General features: G+C 43.3%; 1 protein-coding gene across 2 annotated transcripts in view; it reads left to right on the top strand.

Annotated features, from left to right (window-relative positions):
• Positions 1-23,202, top strand: part of RRAS (RAS related) — a 134,040-nt gene that overhangs the window by 79,520 nt on the left and 31,318 nt on the right. For both annotated transcript variants that reach the window (XM_073602171.1, XM_073602170.1), the window contains exon 2: positions 15,332-15,419. In XM_073602171.1, the coding sequence (XP_073458272.1) occupies positions 15,332-15,419 (88 nt within the window). The remainder of the gene's footprint in view (positions 1-15,331; positions 15,420-23,202) is intronic.

Genomic DNA, 23,202 nt, shown 5'->3' with positions numbered 1-23,202 from the left:
ATCATTTTATAGTAGGCACTGCTATTAGTGATTTTTCCACTGGCTTCAGTGTCCTGTGCTGAGGAGCTGCATTGTGAACACAGGTGGTTTCCCGTTTCACACAGGTGCCAGTCGTAGATTGTTTTGCAATTTTCAAAAATCATTTTGCAGTAATCTGATTAGATGAGATGAATTGGTGTCACAATCCCCACCTCATTCAATCAGAGAACACTTTGTATTCATTGAGAAAATGGGAAGTTTTTATCTGAATGCCGCCTGTGCCAACCGAGGGACTGTCTGTTATCAGTAAGCCGCAGGCAACCACTTGGCATGGGACCAAGAAGCGAGTGGAAACTACTGTAGTAGTGGTGCCTACTGGGGTGATTTTGAGCTTCCACAGGGATCCCCCAGCTATGACACATACCTGTGGGCTACCCGGGTAGTAGCAATAAGGCAACAGTTACACTCCAATGAGCAAGAGCCCTTAAAGAAAGACTAGAACCCCAGTGTGTGTGTGTTTTTTTTTTTTTTTTTTTTTTGTTTTTTTTTTTTTTTTTTTTTTTTTTGCTATTGTCCCTGTTGCAGATTTTCCTTTTGTTCCTGTGGGGGGGGGGGGGGGGGGGGGTGGAATTCAGCAGGACAGGAAGTGAGGGGAAATCTCTCTGGGTTTAGATCACAATAAAACACAACAACCCTTCCCTATTCTATCCGAAACTAGGGAAAAATAAAAGTTTTGGCTTGACGTGCATTTTAGGGTCTTTGTATCTCATACATGTGGTTTGAAGGGCGGAGTACACAGCTTAGCAGAGCCTTGCCTTGGCCTAAACCCGCAGTGAGCCTGCTCTTCCTTGCAGCAATCTGTAAGAATAAACCATTGCTGTCTGTTAATAAACAGGAAATGGAGAGAACGTCCTTTTCTGGCGCTCATCTCTAAATAAGATCTGTGTAAGAAGGGAGGCCATACTACATAGAGGGTTACATGGTCCGTTGATGTCATGGCATTAGTTCAGCAGCCCTTTGTTGTAAAGGAAGACTATTAGCCAAATACTAATTAAAAAACTGCCTGACGGGATGTTCTAACATATAGAGATCAAAACAGTTGGAGCTCAGATAGTGTGGAGGATGTTTTTTTTTTTTTTCTTTTTCTGGCTTTATAGTTTGCTTTAAAGAGGACCTATCCTTATGCAGACTTGTTGAATTACATTTTTATCCCTTGTCCTAAAATAAAAACAATCAAGAGCTCAAAATGGTGCTTTATAACATTAGGCATAGCATTGGGCACCAGTTCACAAAAAGCATATTGGAGAAAGTGCAGAGAAGGGCAACCAAAATGATAAGAGGCATGGAGGAGCTCAGCTATGAGGAAAGATTAGAGGATCTGAAAATCTATTCTCTTGAGAAGAGGAGCTTAAGGGGGGGCAGGGTATGATCATAAGCGGTCCATATAGTGTACTTGGTGTTGACTTATTAACTTTAAGGTCATCACAGAGGACATCACTTTGCATCTGGAGGAAAAGGGCTTTAATCTCCAAATACAGAAAGGCTTCTTCACAGGCTTCTTATGTGTCAGTATTACATTGTATATCCCTGTATGTTGCAGTCATTCAGGTGCTTATCTAATAGTTTCTTGAAACTATCGGTGCTCCCCGCTGAGACCACCGCCTGTGGAAGGGAATTCCACATCCTTGCCGCTCTTACAGTAAAGAACCCTCTATGTAGTTTAAGGTTGAACCTCTTTTCTTATTTTAATGAGTGGCCACGAGTCTTGTTAAAACTTTTTCGCAGAAGAGAGTTTATTTCTATTGTAGGGTCTGGTAAATACTGATATTTTATAGGTAAATTTGATCCAGGGAATACTCAATTGTCTCTTGGGTTATCAGGAAGGGTTTTTTTACGATGCAAACCGGGCCATGCTTTATTGGGTTTTTTCGTTTTGCCTTCCTCTGAATCAACTATGAATATCGTGTGTGTGTGTGTGTGTGTTTGTTGAACTGGATGGTCTTTTTCAACCAGATTAAGTATGTATTGCCGGTCACGTGACTCATGCTGTGCTCCAGGTTACATGGTCTCTGAAGAATCTCAGAAGACAGATGTAAGGAAACCTCTGTCAGAGCCACTGCCATGGATGGTTCAAATTTTATTTATTACAGATACTTATATAGGGCCGTCAATTTATGCAGCACTTTACATATATATTGTACATTCACACCAGTCCCTGCCCTCAAGGAGCTTACTATCTCATGGCCCTAACTCACATCAATACATACACATTCTAGGGCCAATTTAAACAGGAGCCAGTTAACCTACCAGCATGTCTTTGTAGTGCCGTGTTTAGGATTCAAACCGACGACCCTAGTGCCACTAGGCGGAAGTGTTAACCACTTGGCCAATTTGTGCCTTGGGTGGCCCTATTGGCACCACCTGGCTCGACAAAAGTCAGTCTGCCGTTTTGAGTTTGCTGAAGGAGCCGGTTGGAAATTGTCGAATGGTGACTGCATCCAGTGTTTGCATTCAGGGCATATGACCTTAAAAGCAAGTATCACTGGGAACAGAGTGCCGCCATTGCATATTTCGACCTCTCATTGATTTTGACAGTCTTGCGAGCCTATATTGGTTCAGCTTGGCTCGATGCAAGTATAATCTGAATTTTGGGGGTGGGGTGGGGCAGCTGGAGATGCTGTAAATCACTAGTATTTGGCACTACATATGTGGTGATGGCCAAGATCTTCTGGGTGCTGCTTCAGTGAACCTGCACATTGAACACTGAGGGGTTGCTTACTTGGCACCACCGTTATTCATGGAGTGCCTTGTGTGTGTTGTGTGTGGGTTTTTTTTTTTTTTCTCAGTCCATAAAAGGCATTCTCTGACTGGATGAGGTGAAGATTGTGATGGTCCTTCGTACCCCCCTCTCCATCTTGTATTGATTGAAAAAAAAATCCAAGGCATTCTGTGAATGGCGGCAATGCCAAGCAAATCACCACCTGTGTTCAGTGTACAGAGGGGGAGCCACTCGGAGAACCCGTGAGATCATGACTATTGTTTTTAGAAGTATGGACTACTATAGTTCTTTTCAGCATCCCCAGTGGCCCTACAGATATGGATACATACTTTGAGCCAAGCTGGACCAGTGTAAATAAGCAAAATAGATAAATTCTGGAGTTTCGCTGGTCATAAATACACAGTGAGTTCATGGGTTTGAATGTGGCCATACTGAGTGTTTTACAGTCAAATGACTTTGTTTCTGCAAAGGCAGTCATCGAAAGACTTTCTTGTCTCCTCTCATCCAGTGATTAGACTGCAACATGGTACCTTTTTGTAGCAGTCGCAAGGTAAGATTGTTGCAACCCCATTGTCTACAGAGTCTATGGCACTCAAGTCTCATGAAAGCTGCATCAAAGTAGTGCAGGAACCTTCTTAAAATTCACTGAGTCGCATTGATTGTAACAGCTGCAATTGAAATGTCTTTTCAGTTGACATGCGACTTTGTTTCGCAATTTTCATGCAAAGTTACAGCAATGTGAAGCGGGGCTTAAACAGAGGCAAGGGTCTGATGTGCGAGTCTTTTGTGAACACAGCCAGGAATTGCACAAACTCAGGATTTGCATATCCAGAAAGTAGATGCTGGCTGTGGTTGATAACTAAACAAAGAATGGCTCCATCCTTCTGGGGAGAAAAACAGATGAAGTTAGGGGAAAGTGCTATGATCTATGTGGGAAGTAATAAATACAAGTGTTAGTCATGCATTACATATTGTGTATGCCGTTTTAACATGAAAAATATATATGATGCGAGGTCTGCGTTAAATAAGCCGCCTGAGGAGGTTTCACTGCACCAGTCACCTTAACAATTCAACTTTTTTTTTTTTTTAACCAAATTCTGTGTTAGGAGCACCAGACATGCTTTATGGCTGATAGGTCTTCTGTGTGTTTTGAGAGTTTACTCATTGCTTCTGTCCAAAGACTTGCATGTCAGCCAAATATATTGTTTCCTTTCTGCTATTTTTGTTTCTGCACTCAGAGTGCCACAGACACGGAATAAAGGAAGGGGAAGAGATCGTCCTGTAGACGTACTCAGTTTTTCCCATGTCTGCCTGTAGAGATGAGACTGTCAGATACAGGAAATCTGACATTTCTTGCTGCAGAATAGTATTGCTGATTGCTAGACCAACTCAAGTCTAATACAAAAAACATTGTCCGAATACGAAAGTGGAAAAAGTTGATTTTTAAATCTGAACTTCCAGGCTGAAACAAAAAATAACCCCCCCCTCCTGCACTTTAACGGTTTACGTGTTCATCATTACCAAATAACTGCCTATGCAGGTAAGGGGCGCCTGTAGATAAAAACAAACTGCCACTTTGACTAAAGTTGGCTAATGCCCTTGCTATAGGTGAAGGCCATGTATATAATGCCTGCCTCAAAACTTCCATAGATGGTCTACCCCCTGCTCTGCCTTGTTGCTAGGATGTTGCTAAGACTTCCAGCTGTTACTGGTTACACCCACCATCATGGAGCAAGCTCTCAAACCCATGCACATGTGTGATCCACTATCTATCTACTCCTTTTGCAGTATTGCAGAGCTACTGCGACAGAGCATGCAAGGGGGTCTGATTTGAATGGGCTTGTCTTAGCAACATCCTAGCAACAAGGCTAGATATACGATGCCAAATCTGGCAGTTTTTCATCCAGGCTTCAGGAGGTACATAAAAGGTCTACACCTATACCAAGGACATTGTTTACATTTCGTCAGAGCTGCACAGTTTGTTTTTATCCACAGGCACCTCAGTTACATACATAGTAGGCGAGGTTGAAAAAAGACACAAGTCCATCAAGTCCAACCTATGTGTGATTAGGTGAACTAACCCCTTTTAAATGTGGCTTGTTCTAAGCCGTAGAGAGGAAGAAATTATTGCTAAAGCTGGCCATACAGGGTTACAATTTTTGGCCAATTCAGAGGAATCCCGAAGGGAAAAAAAAAAAAAAATCCTGCCGTATGGACAACTCAATTACTTAGTTGAAGGAAGAGGTGAAAATCATCAGCCAAACACCACTTGCCGCCCATTAGCTATAAGCACTGTTCAGGCATTCTGACAGCCAGCACTCTTGGCTATTGGAATACGTTGTCCTAGCAGGGGTGGGATTTGTCCATTCACCACATTTGTGTGGATGAAGAAATCTATTAGTGTTTGGTCAGCCTTACCTTATTCTCCATAGCAGCATGTTCCAGTGCTGTCCTCTTCCCAAAGCTCTGACTTGTAGGCAACAAAAAAGGGCATTGCATGTGGAGATGGGGCGAGCGTGCGGCCTTGAGTGACTTAGGGGGCTGCAATGGCCCAGTTACACAGAGGGAGCCTGCTGGAGTGCAGAATAAGCTTTGAGCTTATTCTAGCACCCCGGGGGGGGGGGGGGTGGGGGGGTTGGTTGAGGCATCTGCAAGGGTATACCCTTTGTTCCATTGTCCCAACCCAGAATTTAACTTTTAAAGGTATATCCAAAACCAATTGCTAAAATTACATGCAAGTTTTTAACATGCTAATGTATAAGGCTCTGGTTCACATATATGCGGCATGATTGCTGTGCGAATTAAAAAAGGTTACTGTGCTATTTTCAGTCCTGTTCAGGTGCGATTTTTTTTTTTTTTTTTTTTTTTTTTTTTTTTTTTATGTCAAATTTGCACTTGAATCACTGAATAGAAACCGCACTGGACTCTTCACAGAAACCGGCTCTGCATATATGTGAACCCAGCCTTGGTCATTTTCAATATTAAATCTGCAGCTTTCATTGAAGTGTATTGAAACTCCTCAGCTCACTCCATCAGTCTCCTTGCGCATCATTAATTTACTAACGGACATATCAGTCTGGATGTCACACCATTTCCTCAAACTCAACCTGTCCAAAACCGAGCTCATAATATTTCCTCCCTCACGCACCCCTTCCCCTGACTTCTGTCAAGAGCAATGGCACAGCTATACACAACATTCCTCCCAAGACCCCCTGCTCTCTTTCTCCCTCATCACCTCCTCCCATACTCTCCTTGACTTCTCCTGAGCCTCTCCCTTCCTTTGGCATTCCCTACCCCAATCTGTCCAACTATCTCACACTTCAGAGAAGCCTTTCCTGCCTCCACCTAACAACTGTACAAGCAGGGCCCTCTGATTCCTCCTGTATTGAATTGTATTGCAACTGTACTGTTTGCCCTAACATAAAGCGCCACGCAAACTGTTGGCGCTATATAAATCCTGTATTATAATAATAAACCCTAGCAGTGAACTTCATATTTGTCCCCTTTTTGTTCTACTAAACACACGGGTATTTTCATAACCAGTACATCAGCACAGAGCAGCCTATTGAATACTTTTCATTTCTTCAAAATGCCATTTATTAAATTTGTGAATAAAAACCTTACTAGTTCAATACTTTCAACTGGTAAATGTACATGAATATTTGTGGCTCTCGGTCTATGCCTGAGACAAGAGCCTTGAATGGGTCATGTTTACTTGGTGAACTAAGGCAGGAGGAGTGTTGTCTTGCAGCACAGTAGTAGTAGTTGATTGTGGGTGGTCAACGCTTCTTCACATTCTGCAACTCTTAGAAACTTGAGAAGACTTGGGACAGCATCCAACCGGAAACCCAACTCCCTTATTGGTAAGTCAAGGTCCATTGGTATCCTGCTTCTAGACAGTTTGATTTATGGCCCATACAAATAGCAGGATGTTTGAGTTGTAGACCAGATAAAGTTATTTACTGCCTGGTAACCAACATACTACGCCCTTCTCAGGTGTGACTTGGGGCCAGCTTAAGGTCACAGAGCCAGCACTTGCATGGCAGCTGGGCCCATAGAGATAAAGGGATGGTGTTCATGGTTCTATTCAACTGTCCTTCAAGAGGAAATCCCTTATATTTTAGATTTGTGAATAAAGTTATGACATTACTTTAATCATTTATATTGTCTTAGTTTTATAGTAGCTATAGCCTTTTTCCTCAACTTTTTCTTTCATTTTGGACAGAGTGGGGATGGATTAGAACACCTGTCAGAATTTTATTGCTGTCTGTGTCCTGTTAGGGAGCTTCCATAACCATTATTATTGAAAGTAAAAGAAAGTAACACATTTTGGGTTGTCCCCAGAAAAGTAATCAATGGCAAATATTCCAATAGGGACACTAATTCTGGTGGCCTGAGGGTCCCCAAGGGATTCTCTTAATTTGCAGGGATTTCTCTCACTTTCTGTTTGGCTATGGGACAGGAAGTGAAGGTAAATCTACCCAATGCGGCACAGATGGCAAAAAATTAACCAAAAAATTAACCAACGGGTTATAACCCTCCCTTTATCCAAAATTAGTTAAAAAAAAAAGTTTTGCCTATAGTTACTCTAAGGCTGGGTTCACACCTCTGCTAATTGGATGCGGGTTCCCCCCCCCCCCCCCCCCCCATCCAATTCGCATAGCAGGAGAATGTGACTGGCTCTCTATGGAGCCGGTTCACAAATTGCTGGGACGGCTGCGGAACGCACTGCACAAACTCTGTGCGTCTTCAGCTCAGTTTCAGGGCTGAAATCGGACAAAGATTCGGCCCTGATTTCGTCCCTGAGCCAGAGAATGGGGATACGCAGCGTTCCTGTGCGATCAGCGTGAACCGAGCCTAAATATTCATTTTTTTTTTTTTTTAAGGGATTTTGCAAAGCAGTCTAATCTACACAGGTGACTTCTCTCCAGCGTTTTTGAGATTACCTACATTTTTCCATTGCTGATGTGAATCTGATTAATTTTTATAGGCTGACAGACCATTTTTCCCAACATAGTTTTATACCGAAGCCCAGCGATGGAAACCAGAATATTTCTTTATTTATTTTTTTTTTAATTTTTTTTTTTTGTTCCTGTGTGTGTATAGTTATGAAATCTGTTATTGCGTTTTTTTGTTTTTGTGTTTTGTTTTCCGACCTCACCTCGGTCTTCATCCTGGTATCTTGCTCTGGTTGTCTGACTCCTTGGTAACTGACCCTTTGGCCAGACAATGACTATATTCTTGCCTACTGTCCTGTACTACTTGGCAGTTGCTACCAGTGAATCCATCCTGGGTTGTATGCTCTGGAGGTACTCGTTGTACAAGCTCTACCCACACCATCAGTGCCTATGCTTAAAACTAGGTAGTGTTAGAGTTGTCAACAAGAGTCTTTCCTCCCTAAAAAAATTTATTTTTTTTTTTTTAATTTTTACCCAGCCAGAAATGTCTTGTACCATCCTTGTTCTATCTGTGCGGAGGTTCTTGCACTGTTTACCACCTATTTTAAAAATACTAATAAAGGAACATGAGATAGCATGCAACACCCAAACTCAGTACATATAAAAATAGAAAAAAAGCGATACACAACACTTCATATTTTGGCATGAAATGACCGCAGTACTTTTTGTTGGGTTTATGTAACTATATAATTTTTCTCTTTAAAACATTGAAATATAGTCCGCTTTATTATCTTAGGAACAAACAACCATTCTCGCAATAAATCTATCGAGGGTTTGAGAAATTGTCTTAAATTCCTCAATTGCAACATAGTCTCCTGTCTTTCTTCCCCCCTTTTTATTTATAAGCGGGTAAGATGCCACATAAGTGCCTGCAGTGAAAGGTGAGAAGGTGGGGGAGCTTGTTGTGAAGTAGCTGTCCACCAAAGCCTGTCTGCTAATCATGGATTTATGTTGTGAGGGTCACGCACCATTAGACACCTCTACTACAGTGATTTCCATTAGCTTCTGGGGCCCGTGCCAAGAGCCTGCCCTGCCCTTACTAAAAACAGGAAGTCGCTCACTCAGCATGGACGCCATTCAGAGAACACTTTGGGCTTGATTTACTAAAAACTGGAAAGTGCAAAATCCTGGTGCAGCTGTGCATAGCAACCAGTCGGCTTCCAGGTTTTTTTTTTTTTTTTCTGTAATTGAACAAGCTGAAGTTAGAATCTGATTGGCTGCCATGCACAGCTGCACCAGATTTTGCACTCCAGGTTTAGTAAATCAACCCATGTGCATTTTCTCAATCAATGTAAAGTGTTTTATGAATGGATGAGGTGGATATGGTGAAGTCACCTCCCCACCTATCCATTGTGTTCAAAGAAATGCTTTGCATTCATTGCAACAATGAAAAATGTTCTCTGAATGGTGCCCATACCAAGCGAGCGACCACCTGTTTTCAAAATGTAGGAGGGCAGCCGCTCAGCACAGTACCTGGAAGCTACTGAAGATCCCTGTAGTCCAGTGATTTCCAGCTTTCATCGAGATTCAACAGGTATGGCACCTACGTACGTACTTTGGTCCAAGCTGGACTAAAGTATGTATGTAAAGATTGCCATACTGAGTTGAAACAGTTATGTTGTGTTGCATAATGTGCTAGTATGCAATGCATAATGTGCATCGCATACTAGCACCTTATGAAATGCTTGGCTTAGACCGAAGCTCTTTTATCCAGCCCCCCCAATCTTCCTTCTAGGGTTCGCGGACTCCGGCTATGAGTGGCTGGAGCTGCGATGACGTCACTCCCGAGCATGCTCGTAGGAGCCCTCCACGGAATGCTGGACCTTCAGAGTGTGTGTGATGATGACCTTACCAGCTGCATCCAGTGAGATTATCTCCTAAAGGGTGCCTGTATAGGAGATATTACCTGTAGGTAAAAATCGCAAAGCAGACTTTACTACCGCTTTAAGTTCTGGGGTTTGTAATTTTTTTTTTTTTTTTTTTTTCTTTGCCATTTCCCTCCTTTGGAGATCAGTAAGTAAATGATCCATTATAAAAGAATATTATTTCCTGTTTATACAGTCAAGGCAAGTTGCTGCTAGTGCACAACATTACCTTTAATGTTTGATCTCACTGTGGTGTCATCATGGATCTGTATCAAAATACTGGTAGAAGAGTTTCCTGGGTATCTCTTATGCAACAAGCATTTAAAAAAAAATATTTATCTGTCATTCCTGTGGTTCCCATTAGATTATGTGGAATTCAATTGAGGTTAGTGAGAAGGGGTAGAACCTTCAACCTATTGGTTTTCCTATCCCATTAAAGAGACAATGCTGCAGAACCAAACCACATCATCTCAGAAGATTATTTTTCTTCTCCTTCATAACCGAAGGACACAGTAATGTTTTTCAGTTTTAATATTTTGCAACCATTTTTATTTTTTATATTCTCCTTTTTTAATAAGCTCATTTGTTTAAAGAATAACTAGTTCTACTATAAAAAAAAAAAAATTCTCCCTTTAAATTTGGAAGACCAGTACATTCTAGCAGCTGTAAAGCTGGTCTTGCTGTAGAATTTTTGTTTTTCATGTCAGTTTGTTGGATTTTTTTTTTTTTTTTTTTTTTTATAAATGCACTAACAATTTTTCAGGACAAGCTTTCGGGGTATGTCCCCTTTTTTCTCTGTCACAATTGCACTAATACGGCTACAATCACATCAAGTAAGGTTTACCATGAATTCCTTAGCAGACCTTCCATGGGGTACCCTGAATATTATATTGCAGTGGCTTATGTTGTCGCACTGTTTATTTAATAGGGCAGCTTTGCTCTGCGCTGATATAGCGTATGGCTGTGACTTGTTTATTTGTGTCAGGATGTGAACAAAGTCCAAGGTAGTTATTTCTGTCAGCACCTTGTTTGCTGCTGTCTGGCAGCCCGTGGTGTCCCTGAGAGGCCTGCTGTGTTATGGCCGTCTGCCTCCTTCAGTGAATGCTTGTAAATGGGATCTTACATTTAACAAGCGGTCGTCTGCAGACTGGAGCCTGTGTAGGTCTAATGCATTCTGGATGCATATGCTTTCCCACTTCCTCATTTGGGGGGGGGGGGCAGTTTTGGCTCCCCCCCCCCCAAAAAAAGTTCAGGAAGTTTATTATTGTAGCGACAAGCTTGGGTGAAATGGTAGTTGGTATCTAGAATTAATAACTTGGTTAAGTTGGTAATTCGGCTTGCAGCACTGGGGTCCTGGGTTTGATCACCAAAAGAAGCATGATCTGCATGGCTTATAAATGTTCCAGTGTTTGGTAGATAAGGGCTTGTGTGGTGTAATAATAAAGCCCAACTCCGGTCAGAAGAGAAGTTTTGCAATGCAGTGGGGCTGTGCATGCACTACACGGGTCAACTGCTCATTTTTGTGTATAGGGATTGGAGAACAGATATACTTGCCTAATCATCCCTGCACAAGATTGGTCCCTGTGGCTCCTGATTCCCCCCCCCCCCCCAGGTATTTGTGCAGGGGACTGTTCCTGACGTGCTTAAGCCCATAGACCTGCTCTGGACATGAAGACATCAGGAACAGTGCGCTGTTGGATTGGCACCCTTTTCACCTCTAGTGAGTATACAGCTTTCTCCTCTCCCCTGGACAAAACCAGTAATCGACCCGTGCAGTGTGGGCACAACTCCAGACTTTTTTTTTTTTTTTATGTGCCTGGAGTTGGGCTTTAAAGCGGGGTTCCCACTTAAATTTTTTTTTTAGTCAGCAGCTACAAATATTGCAGCTGCTGACTTTTAATAATCGGACAATTACCTGTCCCAGGGTCCAGCGATGCGGGGGATCGAAGCCCCGCTCGTCACCCCCCCCTCCGCTCGGCAGCGCCGGCATTTTAACTGTGGGCGCCCGGCTGTGGCTGTGCCGCGCCGTCTCTGGCTGCACAATCTGGGACCGGTCACGTGTCCCAGATGATTGACGAGAGGGAGGAGGGAGAGGCGATCTCCCTTCCTGCTCCGAGGGAATTGACGTCAGGAGCCCAGGTGCCGAAGCAGACAAACTACGAGGGACCCCCTAGAAACAGGCATTTAAAGGTGAGTAAAAAAAAATTTTCTCCAAATGTTTTTGTTTGATAAGCACATTAATATGCTTTTTTTTTTTTTTTTTTTTTTTTTTTTTTTTTTTCTGCCTTCCTGCCCAAGCCATTTTTCAGTTTTCAGCACTGTCGCACTTTGACAATTACGCGGTCATGTTACACTGCACCCTAATGAAATTTTTATCATTTTTTCCCCACAAATAGAGCTTTCTTTTGGTGGTATTTGATCACCTCTGTGGTTTTTATTTATTGCGCTATAAACAAAAGAAGAGGGACAATTTTTTGAAAAAACACAATATTTTTTACTTTTTGCTATAATAAATATCCAATTTTTTTTTTTTTTCTTTTTTAAACAAATTTTTTCCTCAGTTTAGGCCGATATGTATTCTTCTACATATTTTTGGTAAAAACAAAATCTCGATAAGCGTATATTGATTGGTTTGCGCAAAAGTTATAGCGTCTACAAAATAGGGGATAGATTTATAGCATTTTTATTTATTTATTTTTTTTACTAGTAATGGCGGCGATCTGCGATTTTTATTGTGACTGCGATATTGCAGCGGGCATATCGGACACTTTTGACACATTTTTGGGACCATTCACATTTATACAGCGATCCGTGCTATAAAAATGCATTGATTACTGTGTAAATGTGACTGGCAGGGAAGGGGTTAACACTAGGGGGCGATCGAGGGGTTAATGTGTGTCCTAGGGAGGTGATTCTAACTGTGGGGGGAGGGGACTGACTGGGGGAGGTGACCGATCGGTGTCCCTATGTACAAGGGACATACCATCGGTCTCCTCTCCTCTCTGACAGGACGTGGATCTGTGTTTACGTACACAGATCCATGGTCCTGCTCTGTTACCCGGCAATTGCGTGCGCGCCCCCTAGTGGCTCGGGAGGGCGATTACGTCATATGACGTCCGCCCAGAACAACAGCTGCCTCGTCCCGTCGTCATATGACGGTGGGCGGTAGCTTAGTGGTTAAAGAGTGTTATCCCATCATTTCATATTCCTGGTATGTGTCTGTTGTATCATGTTCTTCTTCTGTTAGTGAGTATTCTGTTCTCTTTTGTATTGCTTTCTTTGTGTGAAATACCTGGTGACCCTGCCAGTCTATCTGCTTGCCTTCAAACTGACCATGCTAGGCATGAGAACAGTGTGGTCAGTTTTCTGTCTATGCTGGTAGAACAGCCTGTCTGTCCTCCAATTGCCTAGACTTCTGCTGACGTAACAACACCCCCCCAGATCTGTGTACTGCTATTTCTTTGCCTCTTGCTGACTCCCCCCCTTACAGTCTCCACCTCTAAGTCCCTTTATGCAGCTAAGCACAGAGGTCATGTGATCACTTAAGTGTGTGTGTGTGTGTGTGTGTGTGTGTGTGTGTGTATATAGATTAGTGTTTTGCCTTGCCTTTTAGACTGAGTTCCTTCACAAGGTGATGGTTCACAAATACATTAATTGTATTATGAGTTTAACTAGATATTTGGTGTCAGTTACCTTAATGATAGGCTCATATGTTTGGCTGTAGCTCGTAGTGTCTTAGTTTATCAGTTCCCCTATGTCCATGCATTTCTACAGCTATCCTGTCTCTATTTGCTACAGGAACAAAGCGGCTTCCTTTCCCAGGCTGCATAGCGTCCAATGCATTCATTGCCACCTGCCCTGTGTTGAATCACAAATATGGGAGCCCTAATGTAAAAAATCACATTAGTGAGCTCTCTGTGTGTCAGCAAATTCTCTGCCTGTTTGTGTCTGGTGGATCTAATTACTGTGTACTTCTCACCTGCCCTAGTACCCAGGGAGAGAGACATGGGGATTGTGAGATGTAGTTTCTTCACAGGAAATGTCAGTTTTTAGACTACAGACTGAGATCGTGCACTAACTTGTGCAGTACCAGGCGGTATGCCTCATGTTTGAACACTGACAAAAACTGCTGACATTGGAATGTGATGATTTACGTTACTATAGGCTGTGCGTACAGAGCAACAAATGATACCATAAAGCTACACAATCAATTTATATGCAGGTGCAAAACACGAGGTACAGGTAGGAAGGCTTACAATTATTTATTATTTCAGGTGCTTGTATAGCGATGTCAATTTACGCAGCGCTTTACATATACATTGTACATTCACATCAGTCCCTACCTCCAAGGAGCTCACAATCTAAGGTCCCTAACTCACATTCATACATACTAGGGCCAATTTAGACAGGATCCAATTACCTACCAGCATGTCTTTGGAGTGTGGGAGGAAACCGGAGTACCCGGAGGAAACCCACGCAGGCACATGGAGAACATGCAAACTCCAGGCAGATGGTATCGTGGTCTGGACTCGAACTAGCGACCCTTTTTTTGCTGCTAGGTGAAAGTGCTACCCACTACACCACTATGCTGCCCACAATGCCTTTACCTTGAAGGAAAATGAAATTAAGAGCACCTGTTCATGTGGTAGACTTTGTAAACTGATAGCAACTTGTTAACCAAGAGGTGTCTGCATATGTTCTTTATTATTTTCTAGGAGTCCTTTAAACTCTGTGTGGTGTAATTTGCAAATGTTGACTTCCTAATTGGAGTTGCGTTAATATGTTGGTCTGCAACATGCTAATATACATAACATACATTAATCTGCATTGCCGTGATGTGCACCTTGTTGCAAACATTCTTGTTAAAAGTGTGTAGATGATTGATGCATGTGAAGATGCATATCCATAAGTTGCCCACAGGTTCACTTTTAAATCATATCTAAAAAAGCCAAAAATGTTTTCTTCCTGTTTTTGGTTTGAGTAGTAACCCCCCCCCCCCCCCCCCCCAAAAAAAAAAAAAAAGTTTTTATCCTTTCGTATGGTGGCCAGGACTGGAAACTTAGAATGAACAGAAGTGGGAAGTCTTCTATAAACTTGGAAATCATCCTTTCCAGAGGGGTTTCTCTCACTTCCTCTTGTGTCTTCATGAAATAAAGTAAAGAAAAATCTTCCCAGTGGGACACAAATGGCAAACAAGCAGGGGTTTTAACGCTTCCCTACTTGATTTCCTTTTAGATATAGTTTGAATGTGACCATGCCTCCTTGATCGTCCCCTTTCCACTAGCAAGGTATTCTCCTCCATCCATGCTCACCGCACTGCTGGAGTTCACCCTGAGTTAGCTCTGGTGTCTGAGTCTGCCCGTGTATAAGATGTTTCCTCCCCAAAGTGGCTGCACTTGGTGATTGCCAGTGGCCAACAGTAATGGGCCTGGAGATGGGTAATTCAGGACCAAACATTGTCACATACCTAGAAGCTCTGCTTCGAGAGCAAAGATGGATTTCTTGCTGGGGAAGATATCAGGGGCGCTGTCATTTTTTTCCATGGATTGGCAGTGGAAATGTTTCCAAGTAAAACCTGTTTAGCAATTGTCTGTATTTGACTTTGGGGAATTTATTATTCCAACATGAAAATTAAGACATTTGAGAGCTTTGCATTATAGCTTATTGTTGTTAGACTATAGCAGTAGGGGCGGTTATGATTCACATTAACAAGTTGTATTAATATATATTTTTATTTTTTGTTTCTCCAGTCATACTTTGTTTCCGATTATGATCCAACCATTGAGGATTCCTACACAAAGATATGCAGCATCGATGGAAAGCAGACACGATTGGACAGTAAGTGGTTTCCCTAATTCCCATCATGGCAGCAAAAGATAAGCATACATATGTAGATATTATTTCACAGTATTGCATTTATTCAACAGTATGCAGGCTGTTCTCACAAGTGATACAGATTGTATTTATTTATTTTTTTCGGTCTCCTCTGTTACTATCTCCTTTGACAAAGATATGTGCTGTTTGTTTTTTTCCAGATCACCACGTATATGTAAACCTTAATAACAAACTTCTCCTATTAACCCCATTTGGTTTGTAAATCTGCCATTGAAAGCATTTTGTTATATTTTACAAGTGTAAAAAAGACCTGAGCTCTCTAGTCTGTTATCACAAAGAGACTTATTTTGCCCCAAAGATTACATTTCGGATATGAGTGTTCTTATTCAGCAATAGCTTTATTAATAAAGAAGTTAACAAAAATAATACATATCTTGTGGTAGACAGAATATCTTTTGGTCGTACTTGGAAAAATGCTTTTTTTTTTTTTTTTTTTTTTTTTTGACACGATAATTCAATAAGTGTTGAAATATTGGTGATGGGAGACGTACTGGACACTTTTGCTGCCATAGTGCTATGTACTGGGTGTCCAGTGCGCTCTTGTGCCTTTTGATGAGTGGGTTCCCTCCAGGCTCACTTGCCCTCTGCCTATCCCTCATAATGCATGTGCTTTAACTGTGGTGGCTTTTAAAATTCGGACTACAGAAAATACTGGGGTGCCTTAACGGGGCTCTGTAGCTTACGCATGTATTTGCAAATGTGTGCAGACTAAACCCCTGTTTTAAATCAAACTGTTAGGATAATTTGACTGTTTACAGTCTGGTCCATAAGTTGAGCTGGGAATTTCTCTGGTTTTGTTTTGCCTGCAGTGTTGCCCCATTTACATGAATGGGTCATGATTGGTAAGTGGTAGCACCCACCAAAAGCCACAGAGGGTTTAATTCCTGCATGTGTACACTTTTGGCTGCTGCCTCAGCAGCTAACAGCAGTAGGGATTGAGTGCGGTAAAACTGCGACTCGACCACAGGGGTTTTCCAACTGTGAACTTTACCTGTGAACGAGCCCTAAGGGTGCCGCTGCCGAATGCAACTAAGGGCTCATTAATAAGTGCAACAGACATTGCTGCTCCTCTGAAAATCGATTAGTGTGTTTGACAGATGTTGAGGAGGCTATATGTTGCCTCATCACCACCTGATTTAAACCCATGATTGTCGTGCAATGCACACGATTGTGACATGGTAGTACGGCAATACGAAGTTTACATCAGGTGTGAGAAGGTGACACTCGGCGACACTGTGCCTGTTATTCAGGTTGATCTCCACCTCTTTAAAGGGGGCGTAAACCCATCAATTTGATAATTTAAAAAACAGGTTAACATTCCCAGCATGCCGGAAATGCTAGCTGTCACATTGGTTGTGTTCGTGACCAAACTGTCAAACCATCCAATGGCTGGTGTCATAACTGATCACATGTGCAGCATCATGGCAGTTGCAGATTAAACAGTGGCCAAGATGGCAGCTTCCTTGGCTGAAAACAATAGGGGGGTTTACTTCCGCTTTAAGGTTGCTTACCCCTGCCTTAAGGTAAAAAAAAAAACTCCATTGCCTATTCTCCCCAGTACCCCTGGTTCCCCCCATCCAGACAGCCCCCAACCCTTCCAATCCCTCTTTGGCCAACCTAAGAGTTTCGGATAGAGTGAAGTGGGATTAGAACTCCTGTCAGTTTTTATTGCTGTCTGTGCCCCCGTTAGGGAGATTTACTCTCCATTTGTCCTGTTTACTTTTATCATTGAAATAAAGGATGATCTCAAATGGGTTGTCCCCAAAAAAGTAATAGATGGGAAATCTTCCAATGGGGACACTAGTTCTGGTGACACTAGTGCTGGTCCTCAAAAAACTTCCTTTATTTGCAGGGATTTCCTCTCACTTCCCGTTTGGTTATGGGACAGGAAGTGAAGGGGAATCTTCCCAATAGGACACAGATGGCAAAAACAAAAAATCTTCGATTCTCTTAAAAAAAACTCGATTCACGATTCGAATCTAGTTTTTTTTTTTGGAAACCGCGCCGGTCCCGAGGCGCTGCGGGCATGAGCTTTTAGGCGAGGCCGCGGCTTCGGCCTAGTCCGCGGCGTCCGGCCTCGAAGACCAGGCCGAAGCCGCGGCCTCACCTAAAAAACTCCTTGCCCGCAGCTCTTCAGGCCCGGCGCGGTGTCCACGCCGGTCCGGAGGCACTGCGGGCATGAGTTTTTAGGCGAGGCCGCGGCTTTGTTTATAAACCTGACAGGGCTTGTTACTACACGTCCTGTATACTTCACAAAGGTTTTTTTTGGTCATTTGTAGCATGCTTAGTACCCACGACTGATTCAAGTGATAAAACATAGGAAAATATGCATGTATGCAGAAGTGTGTGTGTGTGTGTGTGTGTGTGTGTGTGTTTTTTTTTAAATATTTTGGAATGACATACACTTGTCTTCAGACAAGAAGTGATCCCCTATATAACCCCTCCCATACAGGAAGTACTTCAGTTTTTTTTTACCAGTGTCTGCAAGGTGGATGGCACGATTTGTTTGAGATCTCTGAGCTCCAGGTCTCTAGTCCTACAAACGGTTCTTAAATGAATCAAGGGATTGACAGATCGAATCCGTTTGACATGGGCTTTATAAGCTTAGATAAATGGTACCCAAGCCTCGCAAAGAAGACTTAAGATCCTGCGAGGTTTTGCCTGTAATGCGATGTCCCTGGACCCTGCGAAGTGGAATCCTGGACACTACAGCGCTAAGGCATTCCTGTAGGGTGCTTTACAGGTCCAAGGGAGTGGACCCTAAACTTGAAAAGGGTACCCAGTCCTTGAAGGTCCTCAAGTGAAAGGAACCCGCCATGATGGGTGAATTTTGGGCTCTTAATTTCTGAACTGCCCTGCGCCTGGATGGGTAAGTGAAACCCCTTTTTAATATTCTTGTGGGGTGTCCCAGTAATTGTAACAATCAGTCAAGCTAGCTAGAGGCTGGTCATTCGCCGCACATGCGTAGTAGCCTTTATCTGGGCGCACGAGGATTCACATCATATGCGAATACAGCCACGCCCATTTGCCGGGACCACGCACGTGTTCACGCACCGAACGTTCCAGGGTACACCCAGCTTATCTAAGCTGTATAGGCCAAGCATGCAGTGCTTCCAGAAGGCAGCTGTGGGACACGGAGCAGGCTCTAAACAGACACTTGCAGCGGTTCACTCTTTCCCTACCGGGTCACATGAGTCACCAAGTGTTACATAGGGGCTTGGGGAAAAAAAAGAGGAGCGGGGCTAACACCGATGTCAGTTCCTGATGAACCTAGTCGTATCCTTAGTTTTGTATCCCCTGAAAGAACAGAGGCTTCCAGGCAATATGAGCCGCTGTGCCTATCTGGTATTGTGCCTACAGTCAACACTGCTGCTTCACCCTTTATCACTAAGAATGAACTGTCCTCGGCCCTAGCCGGGTTAAAGCACAGGATTGCTGGCATGATTGCCTCCATCCTGCAGGCTAGAAAAAAGTGTGACAGATCCCTCTCCCCGGAGCTTTCCTAGTCTGGAGCAGGAATGGGTTGAGGATGGGGAAGAGCTTAAAGCTCAGTACTCTGTGGAGGGCCCGGCAGATGAGTCTGCTTCCGAGCAATGTGGACAAGAAGATATCCAGTTGATGTCTGCCTCTGTCGCAGAGGCTTTTGATCCTGACTCTGACCGAAATGGTTCCTTCTGCCTTTAATTTGCCTCTTGCAGAGGTGACTGAGCCCCCCCGGTCCTCTTTGGGATCCCTGAGGCCTCTTCAGGCCACACAGGCTTTCCCTCTACACCCCCTGTTGGAAAAGGCGGTGTATGTTGATTGGGAACATCCTGACAGGATTTTTGTTCCTCCTAAGAGGTTTTACCTTTTTTATATCCCATGGATGAAAAGTTCATTAAAAATGGAGCATGCCAGCAGTAGATTCAAGCTATCTCTTCCTTTAAACAATAACTTAAAGTGGATGTAAACACAAATGTATTTTTTTTTTATATCATACTGTAGAGTATAAGATTTCCTATCATTTGAGCCCAGTCTTGCCATACAGAGTTAATCCATCTCTGAGCAATCCTCTTTTATTCAGTGAGATAAATCTTGACAAACTGAGAAAAACTTTGTCAAATCCTCCCCCTTGCTGTGAGTGACAGGTGATTTACATATCTTGTGCACTGGCCTAAGACATGCAGTATTTAATTCGCTCCCACTCCTTTCTTCAGCAGCTCTGCAAGGATTGGCTGTTCCACACCTCAGCATGATTTGGCATGCTGAAGTCATGTGGTTACTTTCCTGTCTTTTCACTGGATGTTAGAGATCATAGCAGAAGTTCAGTGTTAGAAATACACAGGAGAAAATGCATATTGACAAGGGGAGTGTAGAGGTGGGCGGGAAGTCTACTGACATCACGACTCCACCCACCGAGCTCCAGACAACAGACCCACCCACAGAATATGCAGTTTTTCGGGTCTAATAACAGACAGAGGGGAGACATTTGACAGGTAAAGATACATGCAGGAGGCATGTATATCCTTATAGATAATTCCTATGGCAGTAGTTTAGAAAGGATGACATTGGATTTACATCCACTTTAACTTTTCCAGTAGATCACGCACAGGGTTTGAAAGACCCTGTTGACAAGAAATTGGAGTCATTATTAAAGGCTTCCTTTTCTTTGGCCAGTTCAGCTATTCAGCCAGCTGTTGCAGCAATTGGTATCTGCCAGTCTGTAAAAGATCGGGTCAAACGGCCTGATAGGCCTAACCAGGAGGATGATCTGCCAGAAAGTAAGGCAGATATTTCTCGAGCGCTGTGTTTTGCTATTGATGCCTTTTTAAAGGATTCAATACAGCAGGCTTCTCGCCTGGCTCTCTCGTCTGTACATATGCGCAGACTATTCATATGCACAGACTACTTCATATTGCTTAAGAACTGGTCAGCCAAGCTTCCTTGTAAAAAGTTATTGGCAGGTTTCCCTTTTCATGGGGAATCTTTATTTGATGATTTAGACAAATATATCCAAAAGATCTCCGGAGGGAAGAGTTCTCTACTTCCTGTGAAGAAAAGCACCAGACGTCCCTCTTTAAAACCTCATGGACTGCTTCCTCCAATGTCTCAGCGTGAAAGGAGGTTCCGCCGCCAACAGGGCGCTAGGGCCAGAGGCAAGCTGCAGGGCCAGAAGAAGCCCTGGGTCCAGGGACACAGGGTTTTACTTAAACCTATTTAGGGTTCAGAAACCAAATAGGGACACAAGGCCCATTTTGGAACTAAGATCCCTGAACAAGTATCTACTGATAGAGTACTTTCGGATGGAGTCTGTGAGTGGAGTCTTGACTTTGTGCCAGAATGTTTGAGGCTTGTCTCTGTGCTTTTTGGCGTATTGTAAGCGGGATACTTTGTGGCATTTGCGTAGTAATGGCTTTCTTCTGGTGACTTGACAATGCAGCCCATATTTCTTCAAGTGCCTCCTTATTGTGCATCTTGAAACAGCCACACCACATGTTTTCAGAGTCCTGTATGTCACCTGAAGTTATTTGTGGGTTTTCTTTGCATCCCCAACAATTTTCCTTGCAGTTGAAATCTTAGTTGGTCTACCTGACCGTGGTTTGATTTCAACAGAACCCCCTCATTTTCCACTTCTTAATTAGAGTTTGAACACTGTTGATTGGCCTTCTCAATTCCTTGGATATCTTTTTATATCCCTTTACTGTTTTTATACAGTTCAACTACCTTTTCCCGCAGATCCTTTGACAATTCTTTTGCTTTGCCCATGACTCAGAATCCAGAAACGTCAGTGCGGCAATGGATGAATGATGCAAGGGTCTGTCAGGAGTCCAGAACCTCATTGACCTTTTATATACACACACACACACACGTGAGGATGGTTACCTTTTTTTTTTTTTTAATAGCCATTCAAACCCCTTTGTGTCAACTTGTGTGCATGTTATCAGGCCAAAATCACCAGGGTATGTAAACTTTTGATCAGGGTCATTTGGGTACTTTCTGTTGGGATTATGATTTAAAGAGTAAACACAGTTGTATGATTGGCTTCAGCCAAACACTAACCATGAGTAAAAAAATGTTATATTCTCTGAAAAATGGCCAAGAAATCGTAAATTCTGCCAGGGTATGTAAACTTATGACCATATTTTTATCTCCAGATACCTACCTGCGCCTCTCCTGAGGAAGCGAGAATTGCCTATCATTCACGCAGCAGCGCTAGATCGATTGGGGTATCTGTATGGTGCTTTCAGATCCCGCATATCTAATTTTTTCATATGAACTCTATGCAGCTCCATTCATGTTCATCATTTATGTCTTTATTATTGTGGTACATATGTTTTAAATGTATGATAAAGTTTTTTCATATTTTTACATTTACTGCCTGAGGTGTGACCATTTTTTTTTCTGTGTTGTACAGATGAATTTGGGACTGAGACACTACCTCAACCCTTCTCACATTAGCTCTCATTGCCTATGCTTCAGGACTGCTCTATCAAGGTTCAGTCCAACAATGCCACTGCAGTGGCCTATATAAACCACCAAGGCGGTACCAGGAGTCGTTCAGCTCTGAAGGAGGCGAATCACATACTAGCCTGGGCAGAGGGACATGTGCCAATGATATCGGCAGTCCATATCCCGGGGGTAGAGAACTGGAAGGCAGGTTATCTCAGCCACCACCAGATTGGCCCGGGGGAAGTCCCTACACCCAGGGGTGTTCCAGGAAATTTGCCAGATGGCCAGAGGTCGACCTATTGGCATCCAGGTTCAACAAGCTACAGCAGTTTGTGTCCCGAACCAGGGATCTTTTAGAAATCGGAGCGGATGCTCTGGTAGCTCCATGGAGCTAGTACTCCCTGGTTTATGCTCCCCCCCCCCCCCCACCCCAGGGTTCGGAGAGAGGGGACTCCCAGTCATTCTGGTGGCACCAGTCTGGCCCAGAAGGCCCTGGTTCCCGGAGATTGTGTGATTGGCAATAGACGGGCCCTGGACACTTCCACGTCACCCTGATCTACTGTCTCAAGGCTCTGTATTCCACCCCAATTTGCAGTCTCTCTAAATTTGACAGCATGGCTATTGAAGCCAGGGTGTTGAAGGACCGTGCCATCTTGGGACCAGTGGTGTCTACCTTAGTGGATGCTAGAAAAGCTGTCACTAGGAAGATCTATCATAAGGTCTGGAAGACTTCTATTACTTGGTGTGAAGCCAGAAAATAGCATCCTCAGAAATACATGATTGAGAGAATTCTCTCTTCTACAGTCAGCTGTGGAAATCAAATTGGCTTTGAGTACAATCACGGGTCATATTACGGCCCTGTCAGTATTCTTCCAAAGGCCTTTAGCCTCCCATTCGCTGGTCTGAACCTTTTATGCAGGGGGCAACTCGTTTGCTTCCCCCATTAGCCTTGCTGTCACGCAAGCTAGCCTTTCTGATGGCCATCACCTCAGCTAGAAGGGTGTCGGAGTTGGCGGCCCTTTCGTGCAGAGAACCATACTTGATCCTTCACCACGACAGGGTAAGACCTGTTCAGCAGGCAGCTTCTAAAGTTTCCATTGCCAATTGGGTCAATTGGTTTTTCAGGCCTATGGTCTGAAACTTAAAGCTCCTCCCTTTAGCGTGAGAGCTCATTCTACCAGGGGTGTATAAACCTCCTGGGCTTTCTGCCATCAGGTATCTGTGGCTCAGATTTGTAAGGCTGCTACCGGTCTTCGGTACATACGTTCACAAAATTCTGTCAGGAGTCCAGAAACTC

This window comes from Aquarana catesbeiana, linkage group LG10 (genome assembly GCF_042186555.1).
Source record: "Aquarana catesbeiana isolate 2022-GZ linkage group LG10, ASM4218655v1, whole genome shotgun sequence".
NCBI lineage: Eukaryota > Metazoa > Chordata > Amphibia > Anura > Ranidae > Aquarana > Aquarana catesbeiana.
Note: the sequence above shows the minus strand (reverse complement) of the source record. Positions and strands in the feature narration are given on the sequence as shown.